Source organism: Danio aesculapii, chromosome 8, assembly GCF_903798145.1.
Source record: "Danio aesculapii chromosome 8, fDanAes4.1, whole genome shotgun sequence".
Lineage (NCBI taxonomy): Eukaryota > Metazoa > Chordata > Actinopteri > Cypriniformes > Danionidae > Danio > Danio aesculapii.
Genome location: NC_079442.1, coordinates 23,861,740 through 23,883,270, shown reverse-complemented (window position 1 = coordinate 23,883,270; position 21,531 = coordinate 23,861,740). Strand labels below are relative to the sequence as shown.

General features: G+C 35.4%; 1 protein-coding gene across 1 annotated transcript in view; it reads left to right on the top strand.

Moving 5' to 3' along the window:
• Positions 1-21,531, top strand: part of ptch1 (patched 1) — a 103,158-nt gene that overhangs the window by 28,465 nt on the left and 53,162 nt on the right. Inside the window, exons 6-12 of the mRNA XM_056463453.1 lie at positions 1,165-1,363; positions 1,527-1,648; positions 6,604-6,751; positions 10,515-10,646; positions 13,658-13,813; positions 15,383-15,481; positions 19,886-20,011. Of these exons, the coding sequence (XP_056319428.1) occupies positions 1,165-1,363; positions 1,527-1,648; positions 6,604-6,751; positions 10,515-10,646; positions 13,658-13,813; positions 15,383-15,481; positions 19,886-20,011 (982 nt within the window). The remainder of the gene's footprint in view (positions 1-1,164; positions 1,364-1,526; positions 1,649-6,603; positions 6,752-10,514; positions 10,647-13,657; positions 13,814-15,382; positions 15,482-19,885; positions 20,012-21,531) is intronic.

Below are 21,531 nucleotides of genomic sequence, written 5' to 3'. Positions count from 1 at the left end.
AAATCATTTCTAATTGCATCTTTAGTGATTTTTCAACTAAGTAAACTGTCTTGTCCCAATATGTGCATTTAGAGGTTTTTGCAAAAAAAGCAGAAGTGGATTTAGCTGGTTTTGACGCAAAAGAAAATCTACCTTAAATCTACCCTAAAAACCAAAGAATTGTCTAAAGTGACATTTTAAAAAAAAAAGTTTTTTTAGTTACTAGCAAGTAAACCTTTTCATTATCTATAAAATGAAATGTCTGAACCTAATTATAGGAGCCTGATAGAAAATGTTCATTTACAATAAAAGAAGTCTGATGGATTGAGAGGGTTTTGCATCTAAACTCTTCATATTTATTGGCATTTGGGCAGTGTTTCGCCCACAACTTCACTTCCTGTCCAGCTATCATCCTATCTTAATAAAGGATTAAAAATGCAAAAATAAATCTAAAAAAACACACATTTTCAATGTGTTGTGTGTTATTTGCAATCTAAGAGAATTTTGTACATTTCCAATGATTAACAGTGCAGAAATGCAGTAATACCATTGGAAAATAGTGTAACATTCCAAACTTTCAAAATTCTCATGGTTTTAGGATATAAATATCATGATGGTTTTGAAAAATCCAAATAAAAATAGTTTATAGTGATTTTTTTTAATTATTTTGTAGGGTTTTGAAATTTGTGTTGAAGGTTGTATTATGTTTGGCCATAAAACAAGAAGTTTGGCCAGAGGAGAAATGGTCGTGCCCAACCTTGTTTCTCTCTAGGTTTTTTTTCCCTTCACTTTCATCAATTGGTGAAGTTTTACTAGCTAATGAGGAGCTGCGCATTGATGGATTTGCTCTACAATGTTTGGACTTTCAGCTGTGAAATTTAAACCACACTGAACTGAACTAAACTGAACTTCAACTCTGAAAACTGGACTGACACAGTTTCATATTACTAGAACTTCTATGTTAAGCTGCTTTGACACAGTCCACATTGTAAAAGCGCTAAAGGATAAGAGTGATGAATAAACATGAATTGAACTGAATTTAATTATGTTAATGGAAGTTAATGTACCTATATAAACCTGGCTTATATTCAGTTTTCTTCAACAAAATGCAACAGTTTCCAACTTTTTCCTGTGTAAATGTCCTTCTTTGTTTTAAAACTCCAAAATCTTTTCTTTTCCCCATAGCGGCAAACCCCCAATACAGTGGACCAACTTTGATCCGATTAGTTTCATTGCTGAGTTGAAGATGCTGAAGTATCAGGTGGACAGCTGGGAGGAGATGCTGGTTAAAGCAGATGTGGGCCACGGTTACATGAACCGGCCCTGCCTGAATCCTGCAGACCCCGACTGCCCATTATCAGCTCCCAACAAGAACACCACAGGGGTGAGCTTAGTCAACAAATCATATGTGATCACATGTTATTCTGTGTCGAATGTCTGTTCTCAGTTTCCTAGTCATCGGCAAACAGCTAGAGTTTTGGCATTTACAGCAATGTTGTTTTGCATCTCAAGCGTGTCTCTGATTTATGATCTGTCTTCTTCTTAAGCCTTTTGACGTGGCTCCTGTTCTGACTGGTGGCTGCTATGGGCTTTCCAAAAAGTATATGCACTGGCAGGAGGAGCTTATCGTAGGTGGGACCAAGAAGAACGACAGCGGCAAACTTTTGAGGTAAGAAAACATTTTAACAGGCTTAACAAAGAAGTTTACATCCATCAATTGTGTAGACTGAGTTTCTTTCTTTTGTTGAGCACGTTAGTTTAAGCATCAAGTCCCACTATTGACTATTGACTTATTACATGCCTATCATTAATATATTGACTGTTTATTAGCGCTTATATAAAATATGATCTTATTATATATCCCTAATCCTACCCAATACCTTAACCCAATTACTACCTTATTGGCTATTTATAAGAAAGAAATTAGTTGAAATTAGCTAAAAGTCTAAAGGCTGGATCACACCGTGTGATTTTTAATAATCCTAAAGCATTGTAGCATGTCAGACTGCATAAACATGGCTTCTATGTCCCACTGTAAGATCTCAGCTGTTATAATGTCAGACTGAACGACAATGAAGATGCGCTAAACACTGAAGAAAACTCACCTGGAGTTTGACATCATCCACCTTCTAAAATGATTGCTCACAGCAAACGTAAACAGTCTGTAGCGGCAATTTTGCACACAGCTTGCCTCAATAATAAAACCAGGACAAAAAAAAAAACTGTTTTGACATTTCCCCGTTGTCATTTGAATTGTCGCATGGATAGCGTCATCAGAATCTGCGCCCCTATTGGTTCTTGGATTGACGCTGGTTGCAGCTGTTGTCACATTGCAGGAAAGTGTCTGAAATCTTGACAGAACTTCATCGGAGGGAAAATCTGATCGCAAAAGCCATTATGTGGCTCTCTGTGAACATGTCAAACCATCGATCAAAGATCACAGGTTTTAACCTAGGATTTTAGGAATCTTTTAGGATTTGTCTCAGATGACCAAATCATGGCTGAAATTTCACAGTGTGAGCAGGGCTTTAGTTACTGTTTTTTTCAATAGCAAGAATTGTACCTAAAATAATGTGTGACCAAAATATTTAGATTTGTTGGTATCTGAACAGTTGATGGTTATCATTGACTTCAATAGTAAATAAAAAAAGTAAATGGTGAACAGTCATTCTGGAAGTGAACTACCTAAGTTCCTGATTTACTCAAGATGCTGTCAAAAATAAAGTTTGAAAGGCAGATTATTTCTCCAGTATGAAAGTTGTAGAAACCAGACAGCTAATTGTTCTTTAAAGCGCACCTATGATGAAAATCATCTTTTGGAAGCTGTTTGGGCAAAACTGTGTGTAGGTATAGTGTGTCCAATGTCATATTGGGGTGATTTAAAGACAAAAGATCTGTATTTTTAATTAACTCCACAACAAATACATCAAATAATCATTGGGACAGTTCTACTGAAGTATTTCTCACAAAAACGTTTCATGAGATCTGCTTCCTTCATGTCTGTCACTGTGCTGTTTATTTGACGCAGCCAAGGCGGAGATTGAGGCACACTCTGACAGGCATGTGGGAATGGTGGGCGGGGTGAACTATCATTAAAGGCACAGGCCACAAAAACAGCTTCATTGTGTTCAGAGCAGAAAATTCTATATTCTAAGAGGTATAATAAATAATCTGATGAGTGTTTTGAGCTGAAACTTTACAGACACATTCTGGAAACAAAAGACTCATATTGAATCTTGAAAAAGGGGTAAAATGGTGCCCTTTATACTACTCTTTTATTGTTGGCAGAGTATTTAGGTATATTTAGGAAATTATAATAAATGTATCTATTATAAGTATGTATGAAAATTGTATAAAAACAGGACATTGAGGACATGAAGCAGATGAAAATGTATGTTCATTAAAGCTAACATCTGTAAAAAAAAAATATATATATATTTAAATATTCTGACTAATTTCCTAATGTTTGGGCCTTATGTAGCTATGGATAAAAGATCGCTCTGTCTTTCCCTCTTTCTGACACACATTTACAGTGTGAGGTTTGTTTTTGTTTCCTCCTTGGCAGATTGTATTCATTAGTAAACTGCATATTAGTATTCATTCCCACAGACGGAACGAAAGCCCACACCTTTTACTCCAAAAGTGAAGTGTTTTTGGCTTGAATGAGGACAGAATTCTGTATTTGCGTTATTAAAGAACAATGTCGTAAGTCACGATGTCAGTGGTGGAGGAAAATATTCCTAAGTGGCTCCGGAATCGGCTGCTTACATTTCTAGGAATCTTTTTTTTACTTACTAATGGTTTTCTGAAAAGACAAAGTCAAGGGTTTTTGGTTTCAAGAAGTGTTCAGTTGAACAAAAGCAGGTTGACAGTCCACTTGAGGGAGTCTGTACTCTGTAGTTGGGGACGTTTTAGCCTGTCTGCGGAGTGAAGTATAAACTGCTGTATTTCAGCATGTCAGTGGTTCTTTTTAGGGTGTTCATCCTCATGAAGGGACAGAGGAGGTCAGTAAGGGATTTGCTGGAGGATTTTTGTTTTTGCAGCAGCCATCATCACCCCCCCCCCCCCCCCCCCATTAGAAATTGAACTGTGCTAAACCATAATGATAAAGCCAGCATCATTTGAAAAGATAACAAATAAAGGTCAAATATGTTACACTTTAGACATACACGTTTCAAGAGCTTTATTGTCACACTAGTACAATGAAATTCCTACTTTATTTACTTCTCTCGAGAATGACAACGTAGAAAGAATTCAAACATAACTTACAACAACACAAACTATGTCAAATTTAGCTTTTCAGAATGGCTTTTAAGTAATTTCTTAATGTCATATGTAGGATGTTTATTTTTCCCTTTATTTGGATGAGCTAAATTGGCCATAGAGTATGTGTGTGAATGTGAGAGTGTTTCCCAGTACTGGGGCATCAGAAGGGCGTCCACTGCATAAAACATATGCCAGAGTAGTTAGTGGTTCATTTCGCTATGGAGACTTCTGATAAACCTGGGACTATGAATTATATAAATAATCTAAAATATAATAGTATCAGGGTGTTCACAGGGTTTTAAAAAGTTCTAAAATTTACTGAAATATTGTGTTGCAGGTCTTAAATCTTTTTAAACAGGTCTTAATTTTCCTATGTCCAAGGAAAGCTCGACACCCAACAACAACTAATCAAAACAGCTAATCAAGGAAAAAAAACTAAAGTAACACATGCCTTTACATAATCTTACATTAATACAAAAACTTTATATAGAAGTAAGGCCATTAGAAAAAATCCTTAGCGAGTAGCCCTGTAAAAGTAAAAAATTTCATTCATTTTGGTCTTAAAAGGGTCTCAAAAGTCTTAATTTTGACTTGAAGAAACCTATAGAAACTCTGAGTATAAACAAGAAAGAATAATACATATATGGATAATAATGAAATCATAAAAAAGAAAGTAATCAAAGAATAAGAATATGTATATATCTATATTGTATAAGCCTGTATACAAAATCTAAATAAAACACTCACTCTCACTTACTTTCCCCTCTTTATCATGGGATATAGTAATACAAGAAACAATAATAACAATAATTATTAAAAAAGAAAACATGCATTTGACAGTGTGTTCAACTGTGCACATTAAATTAATTATGGGCTATAAAAAATAGGATTCTGGGAAATTCTGTCAACACAACTTTGCTAATATACAGTAGTCAACATTTGAAGTGGACCAAAACCTTTTAATCAAAGTTGTCCTACATTTAAACGTTGACTACCATATGTGACCATGGGCCACAAAAGTCATACGTGTGCATATTTTTGTAAATTGAGATTTATATATTACCCGAAAGCCTTCAGATACACTTTCCACTGATGTATGTTTTGTTACAACTGGACAGTATTTGGTCAAAAAACAACTATTTGACAATGTGAGGGTCCAAAAAAAGAAAAAAAAAAAGAGAAAATCACCTTTAAAGTTGTCCAAACGGTTGTTAGGAAAACAAAATTACTAGTCAAAAATTCCTTTTTGATATATTTACAGTAGGAAATTTACAAAATGTCTTTTTCACTTTATGTTTAAATGATTTAATTTTTAAATGATTCAGTAATTTTGACTCGTACAATACAATAAAATACAATTGGCAGAATTAAACCTGTGCATCATAAGAGTTGTTTTGAGGTATACACAGTATATGCTGGGTTCCATGCAATTCCTTCATGTTGTCCCAACACAAATTGATCACCCGCTTCGAATGTTATCACTCGACTGAATTGGCGTTATCAGTGGTTATCAGCTGATAGATATGGGCCAGTAGGAACCTTCTGCCCCTACTAGTAGGCTCAGAAGGCTGTTATCATCCATCCACATGGTTAATCAGCTATAAATCACATACGGCTGTGGCTTGAAGTTAACGAGAATTATTTATATTATTTATTAAATTTCCCATTAATTGTATTTTATTATCGTCTACCCCTACCATAAACCCAGCCGTCACAGTATTGTAAAAACAGATCTGGATCTGGAGTCTTTCTTTATTAGTATAGCTAATTAACCATGAGAATTATTTATAGTATGTATTAATATATTTCTATATTAAACTATATTACTATATATATTAAACTAAACTATATTAAATATATAGTATGTATTAAATTTCCCATTTTTATTACCCATACTCCCATACTCATATGAGTAATATGAGTATTTTATTAACGTCTACCCCTACCCCAACCCTAAACCTAACCTTCACAGTAATGTAAAAACAGATCTAGATCTGGAGTCTTCTCTATTAGTGTGGCTGATAACCAGGTGGATGACAACCAGGATGATAACAGCCATCTTAGCCTACTAGCAGGCGCAGAAGGCCACTATAGGCCCATATCTATCAGCTGATAACCACTGAAAACGGGCATTCAATCAATGATAACATTGGAAGTGGGTGACTTTATTAAGTTAACAAAAGCGTTTTTTACAAAGTCAAGTGGATTAAATATGAAGTAATTAGATTAAGAATTGTGTTGTTTCAACTCATTTTGAATAAGTAATTTGAACAAGCAGCGAAAGTCATTATCTGAATGTAGGGTGGTATATACTAAGCATAATTTCATAATTTGAGTTTTGTGTTTTTGTCCTCACAGTGCACAGGCCTTTCAGACCATGTTCCAGCTCATGACCCCAAAGCAGATGTACGAGCACTTGAAGGGCTACGATGAGGTTTCGCACATCAACTGGAACGAGGACAAAGCAGCTGCCATACTAGAAGCCTGGCAGAGGAAATACTCCGAGGTAAATGGACGTCTCTCATCAAGGATCATCTTAAAAAAAAAAAAAAGCATGTATAGATGCCCTGTTGATGTCCAGACTGCTATCTACTTCAGCAGATTCTGTTGTAGTATTTCTTGGTAATTCATTCTTTCATCGGGTTTCGCTTTGCCTCAAACTGGATCTTGTTATGAAGCGTTTAGGGGGCCCGTGTCGATTCATTCCTCCGCTCGAACGTCGTGTTTCCTGGAACGAACACTCGCGTACATGCAGTCATGCAGTGTGAAGGCATTGATCTTGAGTCATAAGTAATGCATACATTCCAAAGGCGCTGTGTCTCTTGAGGTTTGGACCCAGCTGTTTAAGTGCAGTCCTTCAAAGGCCTAGACTTCCCTTTTTTTTCTCCCTGCTTCATACTTTAAACGCTCAGGTTAAGTGTGAACTTGGAAAACGGGCCACATCTGTAAGGTCGGGAAAGGTCACGATGGCACACTGTAGAAATGCGCGCACTGAACTCTTCACATGTATTCGATGCATTAAGATGCAGCATTGAAAAAAGTTTCTTTGAGCAAAGGATTTTATATCGTTTTGTCAGTTTTTTTTACACTTTTAGGTTGTAGGGTTGTCGCGATACCAATAATTAATCTTACAATACCAGCTGAAGTATCACGATACCAAGTAGTATTGCGATACTGTAATTCATAGCTGAAATTATAAAGAAAATGGGCAGAAATGCTATATTTTATGTTATAATAGGCCTACTTGAATGTAATTAATAATAATCTTAAGGCCAAAAAGTATTATTTGCACCCCACTTCACCTAAAATTTATTCATTCTTTTTGTTTATTTTGTAGATAAAATACATTAAAATAAAGATCAAAATTATACTGAATAAAATTTGTTACAAAAGAGCATGTTTTCCACCAAAATTAGGCTATATGGAGTGGTCAGATACTGTTTCAATGTTTCCTGTTGCTATTTTGGGTTTTTAATCTTTATTTTTACGTATCAATTAACAATCCAAAGTAATTCAAATTCGTTCTTTTACGAGATTGTCGTGATTGTTGTAGCTACCAAATCATATTATCAACAGCAGAAATGAACCAATTCAGATGTGCGATCGAACTGAAGCGTTAGAAAACGTGCAATAGGCTACCACAAAGGCACAAATTCTACAGTTTTGTGACCTTAAAGGGCTCTACAGACTATTCAAATTGTTGCACAAACGTGTGAGCATTTTAGAGACTTTTCCACATGCAACATTATCTATTGTAGATAAGCGGTTAATGACGATACTACTGTTTACAAAACTACAGTGGCAAAATACTGGTGTATTTTGGAGCCATAGTATTACCATACTACCATAGTACCGGTAAATCATGCAACCCTATTAGGTTGTAGGGTATTAGGTAATGTTTTATTTTGTACTGTAAATAGGTGAATTGAATAAGCTAGGCCAAAATTGTCCGTAGTGTGTGTGTGAGATTGAGAGCGTATGGGTGTTTTCCAGTGAAGGGTTGCAGCTGGAAGGGCATCCGGTGCGTAAAACATATGCTGGATAAGTTGGCGGTTCATTCCGCTGTGGCGACCTCAGAGGACTAAGCCGAAAAGAAAATAAATTAATGAATAGTTGCATATTAAACAGGGTAATACAAAGTGGGGTCTTACAAAGTCTAAAAATGTCTGGAATCTCAAAAGCTCAATTTAAGGCCTTAAAAAGTCTTAAATCTACTGAAATATTGTGTTGTAGGTCTTAAATCTTTTTTATAGTATGATTATTATTTTTCTCATTCTGGCCATTAACAACCATACAATCCCTAACAATCCCAATATCATACTTTCCTTACAGTAACATTTGTTGAAAGTTTTCCATTTTTTTAACTGTTGAGGATACTGGCCTGACCTTTATTTTTTATTATTAAATTATTATTATTATTGTATTATTAAATGTATTAAATTATAATCATTTGTTGAAAATCTTTTCCAACTGGGATATTCAAAAAAACGTAGCATTTAGCCCTGTACAAGTCTAAAATTTTATTCATATTGGTCTTTAAATGTCTTAAAGTCCTAAAATTGAACCTGGTAAAACCTTCTTAAACGCTATTTAAAGAAATATAGTATTTTTAGAGCATTTATTAATAGCTATAGTTGTTAATAGATAATTATTAATTTCTTTACAGCACATGAGATAATGTTTGGCATCATGAAGTAACAGCATTTAGCTAAATTAGTAGAGCATGTATTAATTTTGAATAATGTGTATTAATTTAAATGTAATGTTCAATGTAAAATGAACTTTAAAAAAGTTGAAATACAAATTTAAATTTAATAGAATTAAATAATAAATGAATAATCCAGGTTATTGTTGATTTTTAAAAATCCGATTATAATGATATTATATCATAAATGTATTTGTTTATTAACATGTTAAATATTTATAGGGATTTTAGTATTTTAAAATTATTTATTTTTAATTTAACTGAATTATATTGGACTTTTAGTGTTTTAACATTTTTATTTTATATTTTTTTATTTTATTTTATTTTTGTCCAACCTGCCCTGGGACTACAGATGAAAATTAGGCCCATAGCCGGGGTGTCATGGTGGTGCAGTGGGTAGCATGATCTCTCACAGCAAGAAGCTCGCTGGTTTGAGCTCCGACTGGGTCAGTTGGCATTTCTGTGTGGAGTTTGCAAGTTCTTCCCGTGTTGGCGTGGGTTTCCTCCAGGTGCTTTCGTTTCCCCCACAGTCTAAAGACATGTGCTATAGGTGAATTGAATAAGCTAAATTGGCCGTAGTGTATGTATGTGAATGTATGTGTGTGAATGCATGAGTGTATGGGTGTTTTCCGGTGTTGGGTTGTGGCTGGAAGGGCATCCGCTGCATAAAACATATGCTGGATAAGTTGGCGGTTCATTCCGCTGTGGCGACCCCTGATTAATAAACGGACTAAGCCGAAAATAAAATAAATGAATGAATAAATACAATTATTACATTTTTACATGTATACATGTATAAATAACACAACTTTATGACCTCATGCATTAAATAATGTTTAAATGGCAGCTGATTTCAGTGTTATCAAAAAAAACCCCACATATTTTAATAGCAGATTTGGCCATTTAACCTAGCACAGTTTGTTTTTTCTTGTGTGTAAGTGTGTGTGTGTCCATTACAGAATCAACCCCTTTTGCTGCAGTGGCCCCAGCACTTGTGTGTGTGTGTGTGTGTGTGTGTGTGTGTGTGTGTGTGTGTGTGTGTGTGTGTGTGTGCGTGTGTGCGTGTGTGCGTGTGTGCGTGTGTGCGTGTGTGTGTGTGTGTGTGTGTGTGTTTTAGCGTGTGTGTGGTATCTGTGTGTGTGTGTTTGACAGGACCGTCTGGAACACATTAACCCGCTCAGCGCACAATCTCTTTCACAGCTGCCGTCCCATTGGTGGCTGGTGTGTGACATCATCTGCTCTCTGTTTTGTCAGCCCTGACCTCCGCTTGGCATAGGGTTTCCTTTTTGCAGGGCTGAACATGTGTGCGTTTGTGGACGTGAGCGCGTGTGAGGTTTTTTGGGGGGGAGGAGGGAGGGAAAGTTTGGCCGCCATATTCATTTCTTAGATAATTGTGCTGCTGAAACATTTGTGGGACTGTGATTTCCACATGATTTAATTACTTTCATTGGCCCAAGGGAACAGACAAAGCAGAAAGAAGATGATAGAGAGGGTGTAAGTGAAATGAAGGTAAACAACTTCTTTTTTTCTTCTTCTTCCTTCCTTCCGTCCGCTGTGTCCTCAGGCTGTCCAGCAGAGTGTGCCGGTAAATTCCTCTCAGAAAGTGCTCACGTTCACCACCACCACCCTGGAAGACATCCTGAAGTCCTTCTCTGATGTCAGCGTGATCCGGATCGCCAGTGGCTACTTGCTAATGGTAAAAACTCATCCCTACATCTCCAGTCCCGTCTGAAGAGCTTTCGGTTCATCTAGGATTCCTTACTCTTTTCATTAAACACTTCCCAGTTTAAGATCATTGGAGTTGCTCTTCAGCCTTTTGGCTTTCAGCAGTGATATTTACATTACACTGAACTGAACTTCAACTTTGAAAAGTAGTCTGAAGCAGTTTCAATTTACTAGAACTTCATCTGTGTCACAATCCACATTGGAAAAGCTCTATAGAAATAAAGATGAATTGAAAAAATTGAACCTGAAAGAGACTCACCTGAGCACTGTGGAACTCACAATGTGGTTTCTTTCGATGTATACATCATGGTAAAGGGATCGTTCACCCAAAAATTAAAATTTGCACACTAAATACTCACCCTCGGGTGGTTCCAGACCTTTATGAGCCTTTTTTTTTTTCTCTGTTGAACATGAAAGAAGTGATTCTTAAGAAAGCTGAAAATGTGTAACCAATAGCTATGTTTACATCCAAAGATAAAAACAGTGTTAGGCAAGCTACTTGGAAAATGTAGTGAGCTAAGCTATTAGTTACTCTACTTAAAAAGTAGCTTAAGTACACTAAAAACTACCCCCTGGGAAATGTAGCAAGCTAAGCTAAAAGCTACTTGGCAAATAAAGCTTAGCTACATCTAAGCTATTTTAGCAATTTTCATTTTTAATCAAAGCAACTTAAATCCAAGTCAATCACATCTTAGTGATCAATAAAAACTGTCAATGAAACAGGAGGCAGAATTGTTCAGTTCAGTTATTTACTGCAAATAATATGCTGTTCCAAATTATAGTTTATAACAGCAAAAACAAAAAATCCAATAAAAACGGGTGTTACACATTTAAAATAGCATAGTAATTTATAGTAAATGGAAATATTTAGTAATAAGCATTATATTGTATTGTATATTTACAACTCCTCATTAACAAATTACACTACATAAGTATCATTAGTAACTGTCATGAACTTATAGTAATTACCATAGTATACTTTAACCTTTACTATAGTAAACTACATATATAAATCCTTTTCCTCTGTAATCTTTTCATCAAGAACATTTCTTGTGTTAACCTAATTGGTTGGCGACGTTACCGACCAGAGCGAGAGGTGGCAGTAACGCACAAAAGGTTTGTTGTCGACCACCGTAAAACAGGAAGAAGAAGAAATTGTGATTCTCGCCATCATATGGATTTACTTTCATCGGCGAGACACCGGCCTCACAGCTCCGAGAATGTCGGTGCCGTCACTTATTGATCCGCGATCTGTAAATGTAGCTTGTGTGGACGCTACCACGCTACTTGACAAAAAAAAAAAAAGAATTGCTTCGCTACTGAAAAGCTATTTGATTTAGAAAGTGCGACACTACCGTCACACTACTGAGAAATGTAGTTAAGCTAGTAGCGTCACTACTTGTAGCGATGCTACTGTCCAACACTTGATAAAAACAATTAAATTTATACGCAAAACTGGAGCATCGCAAAAAAAAAAAAAACATTTGCGAATAAAGCACAGTTTCCATCCAATGAGTCAAAGAGAACAAAATAGTCATTTCCTGATAAACTGGCACCAAATATCAAGAAGGAAAAGGACATTTTTGTGTTCAACAGAAGAAAGAATCTTAGACTGGTTTGAACCGAATGGAGTATGAGTAAATAACGACAGAATTTGTCAGTTTTGAGTGTACTATCCCTTTAAGATCCATAAATGCTCACCTGACAAAGGCCTTGTTTACACCTGATATCAAGATGTGTCTACATAGTACATATTATTTAAAGTAGATTAAATAATATGTCATTAGGCCAAGGAATCTGCACATTCTTTTCATTAAATTAATTTAATTATAGAAATGAGTGTAAATATATATTTATTCACTATTAAATTACTATTATAGTCCATTATTAACTAATATGCAAATGTTTATATGATTTATTTACAATAAAGTAATATTAATTATTAAAAAAGTAAAGTAATATTCTCTCTCTCTCTCTCTTTCTCTCTCTCTCTCTCTATATATATAGTAGATATATTATGAGAGACTGGCTTTGTTTACTAAACAAGTGAATGTATTTGGATTTGCATTGTAAATACCTAAAAAGTATTTGTATTTTTTATTTAATGTTTTAAGTTTATAGTTACTATACCCCCAAATTTTTTAAAAGCAAAAATAGGAAAAAGATAGGATAGGAAAAGAAGATTTAAGAATGGAAAACTCTCTGTAGATCTGAGACAAATGCAAGATTAAATTTTTTTTAAAATTCCTATTCAGTAAGATGCATTTAACCATAGATTGTGAAGTAGATGTATTTGATCACAGTGTGATGGAGATAATTATGTAAAACCGAAACATAATGCTTATTCTGAACTGTATCTATTAAAAATATATATATATATGGAATCTTTCTATATGTATTACATTTTAAATTATTAAAAACCTCTTGCTGACAAAACGTGGTTTGAAGGATAGTGGCAAAATATAAAGATTAAAAATGACTATTCATTTTATTGAGTCGCATTATGATCTTTTATAAAGTCGTTTATTATGTCATAAAATTATTACGATTTTTGTTCTTATATAAACTATTGTTACATTTAATGACATGTTGTGGTTGTCTTCTGTAAATTATGCTAAAAATGTATTATCATTTTTGGCTCAAGAAGACCAAATAAAATGAAACAGCACATTTTCTATGCCTCAAAAGTTAAGGTCATAAATGTAATGCAAATGACGCTAAAAATGCTCTAACCTCAGAATTAAATAATCAGTACACTGTAATGTGTAAAGGAGATTTAATCTAATTTTATTAATTTTCAAGTTGTAAGATGTTTTTCATGAAATCTCAGTCTCTGTGTGTGTACAGGCCTGGTGTTAAGTTACATGCAGCTTGCCAGTGCATGCCTGACCCTGCTGTGCCGTGACCGCACACATGAGAACGGCACTGCGGTAACGTGATAATGTCAGATTAACGCTATAGCTGTGTGTTATCTGTGCGCAGCTTGCCTATGCGTGTCTGACCATGCTGCGGTGGGACTGCGCCAAGTCTCAGGGGGCGGTCGGCCTGGCTGGAGTCCTGCTGGTCACTCTTTCTGTCGCCGCTGGACTGGGACTCTGCTCGCTTTTGGGCATCTCCTTCAACGCCGCTACCACACAGGTACCTCACACAAACATGGACTCCTTTGGTAGTGTCGTGTCTTTCACAAATTGTAAAACCTGAAAATTTCAGATTAATCAAAACATTTGTGGAAACACACAATTTGTTTACATAAACATTACACAAGGTCTAATTTTTATGATTGATTTAGTAGGCGATGATGTTCATTAAAGTGATAGTTCACCCCCCAAAATTGCAAATTTTGTTATCATTTACTTAAACTCCATTTTTTAGTTTCTTTCTTCTGTTGAACACAAAAGAAGACATTTTGAAGAATGTTGGAAACCACCCAGCAGGCACAGAACATCAACATGACGTCAAATTGACGTTGTACCCCAACGTTGTGGGACGTCGCATTTTGTTTGGAAATGAAAATCGTGTTGATGTCAGAACCCAACGTCAGACCGACGTCACCGTCCAATTTCCAACCTAAAATTAACCAAATATAAATTCTAATGATGTTACAAATTGACCTTTTGTGGATGTTACCACTATGACGTCTTTCAGACATTGGATTTTGGTTGCCATACCTGACGAATAAATGTCAGTAATCGATGTTAATATGACGTTGGATTTTGGTCACTTTCCAACAGAACCTAAAATCAAACAAATATAACTTCGTCGTTATTGGACGTCAAATAATGTTGTCCTTAGATGCTGGCTAAACATTGCATTTTGCTCACCTGATGTCATAACCTAAATCTAACATAATATTAATGTCTTTTGACGTTGTGTGCCTGCTGGGAAGTAGCCATTTTTTCCTACTATGGATGTCAATGGCTACCAGTTTTCATCATTCTTCAAAATATCTCTTTTAACAGTTTGGAACCACTTGAAAGTGAATAAATGGATGATCTTTCCCTTTAATGTAACTGTCAAAGAGACATGGTTGTAGTTGTGGATCGTGCAGTATATACAAGCCCATTCTCTTCTAAATCACAAGCATCACTACAATTGTAACCCTACAAAAAGGTAAACACAACAGAAACCTTGATAAATCCAAAAATAGCACAAAATTACAAACTAATTTATGTTAATCTATGTTAATCTTGGCAAAATGCTTCATTTTAAACTCTTATTTTCTATTTACTGTCTGATGCAAAATATGCTGGGAACTACAAATCTGTTTCTAATCAGCCAGTTTAAAGGTATAGTTGACACAGAAATTAAATTCTGCCATCTTTCTCTCACCCTTTCCTTGTTTCAACCCTTTATGTTTTTTTTTTCCTGTAAACATATTTTGTTAGGCATACCTGTCACCATTGACTTCCTTGGTATTTATTTTTCCCACAATGGAAGTCAATGGTTACATGTATTTAGCTTTCTTCAAAATATCCAAAGTAAGAAACTATCAAAGGTTTGGAACCCTTTGATAGTGAGTAAATGTTCATTTTTGAGTGAACTATTCCTTAAAATGTACTTTTGAGTTCACAATTACGTACAATTACTGTTTTTAAAAATATATTTGGATGAAAAACTAATTTAAATAAATAATAAATAAGTAAAATTTCATGATTCGGTTTTACAGTTTGCGTATATACCGTGATTGTGTGTTTCGTGTCTTCAAAGGTGTTGCCGTTCCTGGCTCTTGGCGTCGGGGTAGACGACGTCTTTCTCCTGGCTCATGCTTTCAGCGAAACCGGCCAGAACAAGAGGATTCCTTTCGAGGTGCGTTATCTCATCACACACGTCCTGAAAAACAGGGACACTACTAAACAACAGTGGTTTTCTCATGTGTCAGACCCGCAAACAGTCACTACACATCCAAAGATAGTGTCAAGACAAGGCGGTCCGTTGAGAAATGAGGGAGCCGGTGCGTTATCAGGAGGAAGAGGGTACTGTATATCAGAGCGTTATACCCTTATGTTATCATTTACCTAAAGGAATGTGTGTGTACCTGCCCTGGCCTGTGATGTAACTTCAAAAACACTGGCATACTTTGATCTGCTGAGGGCTACACTACACGATGTGACTTAAGACATTTCTCCCACACAACATTGAGGAAAAAAACAAACTATTGTACTACTGTTTGTTTGTTTGTTTAAGGTTTGGTACCATGTGGACCATTGGGTTCTCTGAACTAAAAAAATAAATGACTTTTTATACAATGTACTATATATACAGTTGAAGACAGAATTTTCAGCCCCTATATATATTTTTCCCCCAGTTTTTGCTTAATGGAAAGATGATTTTTTTTCAACACATTTCTAAACCTAATAGTTTTAATAACTCATTTCTAATAACTGATTTATTTTATCTTGAACCGTTATGACATATTTTACTACATATTTTTCAAGCTTAAAGTGCGATTTAAAGGCTTAACTAGTTTAATTAGGCAAGTTAGAATAGAATAGAATTAGGCAAGTCATTGTGTAATGATGGTTTGTTCTGTAGACAATCGAAAAATTAACATTGACCTTAAAATGGTTTTCAAAAATTTAAAACTGCTTTTATTTTAGCCAATAACAATAGATAACAATTTTAATTTCAACTTAGGGCTGCATGATATTAGAAAAACCTGACATTGCAGTATTTTTTACTCTGTGATATATATTGCGATATAAACACAATTTCGCCAGATGACTTTAATATCTCTATTTGGAAATCATTTGTAATTTTAGATCGGTATGATTCTGTAAGAGAGTGCTTCTGCAAAAAATATCATTGACAATCTACAATTATAGATAAATTGAATAAAGAAAAAGACAAATAAAATAGTTGAAGTCAGAATTATTAGCCGCCCTTTGAATTTTTTTTTCTTTTTTAAAAATTTTAATATGTTTAACAGAGCAAAGGAAATTTTCACAGTATGTCTGATAATATTTTTTCTTCTGGAGACAGTCTTATTTGTTTTATTTAGGCTAGAATAAAAGCCGTTTTTCATTTTTAAAAACCGTTGATGATGGACAAAATTATTAGCCCCTTTAAGCTATATTTTTTTGATAGTCTACAGAACAAACCATCATTATACAATAACTTGCCTAATTACCCTATCCTGCCTGGTTAACCTAATTAACCTAGTTAAGCCTTAAAATGTCACTTTAGGCTGTATAGAAGTGTCTTGAAAAATATCTAGTCAAATATTATTTACTGTCATCATGACAAAGATTAAATAAATCAGTTATTAGAAATGAGTTATTAAAACTATTATGTTTAGAAATGTGTTGAAAAAAATCTCTCTCTCTGTTAAACAGAAATTGTGAAAAAAATTAACAGGGGGGCTTATAATTCAGGGGGCACTAATAATTCTGACTTTAACTGTATATCACAAATGTTACTTGTGCCACCCCACATGAACAAATACTATAGTTTTTTCAAACTATACTATAGAAAAGTACAGTTTATTATAGTATGATTCAAAAACGATGGCTCAGTAGTTAGCATAGTCGCCACACAGCAAGAAGGTCGCTTTTTTGAGGCCCGGCTGGGCATTTCTGTGTGGAGTTTGCATGTTTTCCACGTGTTTGCGGGGGTTTCCTCCGGGTGCTCCTGTTTCCCCACCGTCTAAAGACATGCGCAATAGGTGAATTGAGTAAACAAAATTTGGCTGTAGTGTATGAATGCAAGTGTTTATGGGTGTTTCCCAGTACTGAGTTGCGACTGGAAGGGCATCAGCTGCATAAAACATAGTCTGAAATAGTTGGTGGCTCATTCCACTGTGGCGACCCCTGATAATCAGGAACTAAAGCCTGGTTAATACTTCTGCGTTTATACTTCTGCATCGAGTGATCTGCGTGAATAAATGAATGGTTCAAAAACCCTATAGTGTATACTATAAATTACTATAGTATTTTTCATCAGGGAGACTTACTTCATTCGGAAATAAGAAAAATGTGATTAAGTTAAAGAATCAGCTACAGAATATATCATAGATACAAATGTATTATAATCTATGACATAATATATGAAAATATGTAAATAATTTGATTCAAACGAGTAATTTCTCAGTGTTTTGAATGATTCTTTTTAAGAACCAACTCATAAGAGTTATTTGTAATTCAGTACAGTCATTTTGTGTCTTTTTAGTATATCTGAGGGTAGTGGTATTACCATTTTTCAAATCATCACTTTGTAATCATCATTACTTTTTGTAAGAAGAAAGAAATAATTAAAGGTATTTAGGTTGTTATCTTTGTACAATGGCAGTCATGTGAATATGATTTACTTGTATTTTTTGTGGATTGTGTTTACGCGTTTGCGTCGACTTATCTATGAGGCATATCTCTGTTTAGCTTTGGCGTTCGTGTATGTGTGGTCGTGTTTGAGAGGTGATTTAGATGACTCTCGTGCAGACGCTGGAGCTCAGGCATGTATTTGCTTGTGTTTATGTGAGATTGCGCAGCGTGCAGCGACACTTTTGTGTGGAAAGTAAACAGTTCCTCTGTATTCCTCCTGTCTCAAAACTCTCCGTGTGTGGTCCTGCACGTCCTCAGACACACACAAAAAAAAGTTCCCTCTTTCTTTCCGTCTCCTCATCTCTACCTCTGTGTGTTCAGAGGTGGAGTTTGGAACTGTTTCTTATGCATTTTGCACCCTGAATGGCTTTGAAACGAGCTTATCCTAACAAGACAGCGAGCCAATCGTGTTTCTGCACCCCGGGCTGCTTTGTTTAAAAGGATATGTCCTGCCTTTGATGGAAAATATTTCTGTGTGAGTGAGGGATAAGTAGAAGGGAGGGAAATGAATCTCTTTTTTTTTTGCGTCTTTTTTTCCTCTTTCCAGAAATTCACATAATAGCGGGAAGAGAAAGGAGAGCTTTTCATCAGCGGTTGAGCTCATTAAGTTGTCACGGGAGGCTGTGTGATTATCAGCTCTTTTAGATGGAAACATCATTGTGGTTAAATACAAGTTAAACCTTGGTGGAAGTCATAACGAGTCAGGGATATATAAAAAGTGAAGTGTTTTTTTAAAAAAAGGATTTTTGTTTTGACAGTGTTCAGTGTTGCACAGATTGACTGTGAATGCTTTATTTTCATATATGTATATGAAAATGTATGTATGTGTATATATATATATATATATATATATATATATATATATATATATATATATACATACACACACACACACACACAGTGCATCCCACAGGCTTGAAATACATGAGTTGCAGTTGAAACACTTTTTACATACGTCACATAAATAAGTAAATTAAGTAAATGCGAGAAACAAAACATAATTCACTTTTTACCAATATTTTAATTTAATAAGAAGCTGTTATATACTATTTCTAGATTATTTAATAAAGGGGAATGAGTTGATTAACAATTTCTAATGGTGTACAAATATTTTACAGCTAATTTAGATTTTGTCTTCCCTTTTTAATTTTTTATTTTAAATTTCATTTAGATTAAAGTGATTAAAGAATGAAATATTTATTGTTTACATTTAACGACAGCTTTAGAAAGTGAAAGCAAAAGCCAAATACTGGACATTTTAGAAGATTTCAAAACCCCAGCCGGATGCATTTTTACAACCCAAAAAGGTGCGTCTCTTCAAGTTTAGTTCTCGCAAACAGTAGAAAATGGGTAAACATAAGAAGATTTTCTACTACTAAATTGATCGCAGATGTATATATATGCCCAATATAACCAAACATCTACGATCAATTAAGTAGTAGAAAACCTTCCGGGGTCACCACAGCGGAATGAACCGCCAACTTATCCAGCACATGTTTTACACAGCGGATGCCCTTGCAGCTGGAACCTATCTTTTTGAAACATCATACTCATTCACACTCATACACTACGGACAATTTAGTCTACCCAATTCATCTGTACCGCATGTCTTTGGACTGTGGGGGAAACCGAAGCACCTGGAGGAAACCCACGCGAACGCAGGGAGAACATGCATACTCCACACAGAAACGCCAACTGACCGAGCCGAGGCTCGAACCAGCGACCTTCTTTCGCTTCGTCGCCCTATATATATATTTAGTTTAATTGTTTAGTTCTGAGAGAAAGTGAAAAATGGACACAAATTTTGATGTAGAAGAAGTGGAATTAGAAGCTACAAAATACTTGCTGTGTGTGTTTGATGACAATATCATGTTCTTTCTCTGTTTTAATTCCTCAGGACCGCACTGGTGAATGTCTGAAGAGAACTGGCGCTAGCGTAGCTTTGACCTCCATCAGTAACGTGACAGCGTTTTTTATGGCCGCCCTTATCCCAATCCCAGCACTCAGAGCTTTCTCCTTACAGGTTTGTGTACACTTTTCCGATTGTTTTTCTCTATCAGTTCTTGAGTTTGTTTATATGACCAGTGGATGTTTGTTGAAGTTCCCATGTCCGTACCAGCTCGCTCTTATTGCATATGTTTGTGTGTTCTATACCTTCATTGACTCCAGATTTCTCCACGTGAATTTTATTGATTTCATTCATCAAACTGAGTGTGTGACAGGTTGAGAGAACTGGCGTGGCCCATAACCCCCCCTGTGGTGTGTGATTAGTGGTACGGCCCCCTAAGTGTGCAGATTGTGGGCATGTAACTCAATCTGGGAGTGGGGGTGGGTCACACGAGTTGTTGTTCCACACATCTGCGGTTTATTTACGACCACAAGGCTATGGAAGTGACATAGTAAAGAGGCCGAGCAAGAGGTCTGCCCACAACCTGTTCCTGACTTAAATCAGGTTTTAATGGGACAGTCGAAAATTCTGTCATTTACTCACCCTTGAGTGTTTTTAAAATGGTTTGAATTTTTTTGAGGGACAAGAAACACAAAAAAATTTGCTCAGATTTTCAGATGCATTTTTGTCTGTTCAGACCTTAAACTAAAAAAGATGGACAACTTGCCTTACTTACTTCTATTGTACAATACTTAAGTCAAAATGTGTCAAATTCGGCTGCTGATTTCATTTGGAGCCTGACTCTGTGCAGTAGTAATTATAAAGTGGATATATGATATCAATGTCAAAAGTTAGTAACTGCTAGCTAATGATCAACTGCAAATTTCTACACAAGGCTAATAGGAAACATGTATCTATTAATTAGCTTATAAAGCACAAATTTAATTGATAAAATGGAACCATTTTGGGTTCCATTTTTTTCCTTTTATCCCTTTGATTTTTATTTGATTGAAAATAAAAAGTTTAACAGTATGTTTCCATCCACCTATTTTTATGTACGTTTTGGACATGCGCATAAAAAAAAAAACGGTTGATGGAAACGGCAAGATGTGAATTTTGAAAATGTCATAAAAAATGTATGCGCATAATTGAGTAGGATAAACATTTTATTCAATAAGAAAAGACGCGTATAAACACTTTTATTGAGCAAATTCCAGTATGCGCACTAAAAAAGTCATGTGAATTAGTTGTAATAGATCATGTGATGATAAAAACGTGTGTGAATGGACAAACCAGCAGGCTGAGAAAACTGTAAAACATCTGAAATGTTGTTTTGGTCATTCTAAAATGCCTTATCCCTTTCAGTATTAGTGTTATTATATTATTAATGACCTCCAGAACTGTTAAGAGCATCTGCGCTCTGCGTCTCATGCCTTTAAACGCCACCACGCGTTCATTAAGTGTCGACATCATCTTCTAAGGCGCAAGTCAATTATTATGACTTCTCCTACCGCAGCAAATTCCATTTTTACTTTTTAATTGCACTGCCTTTTTCTTGAGTTTAGAAATGAGCAGTGCGCTGTCTGTTTTATGCTGCTAGGCAACCACTGTTTCAATGGTCTTAGTACTGGAGTGCATGACGTCAGGTGTTTTTT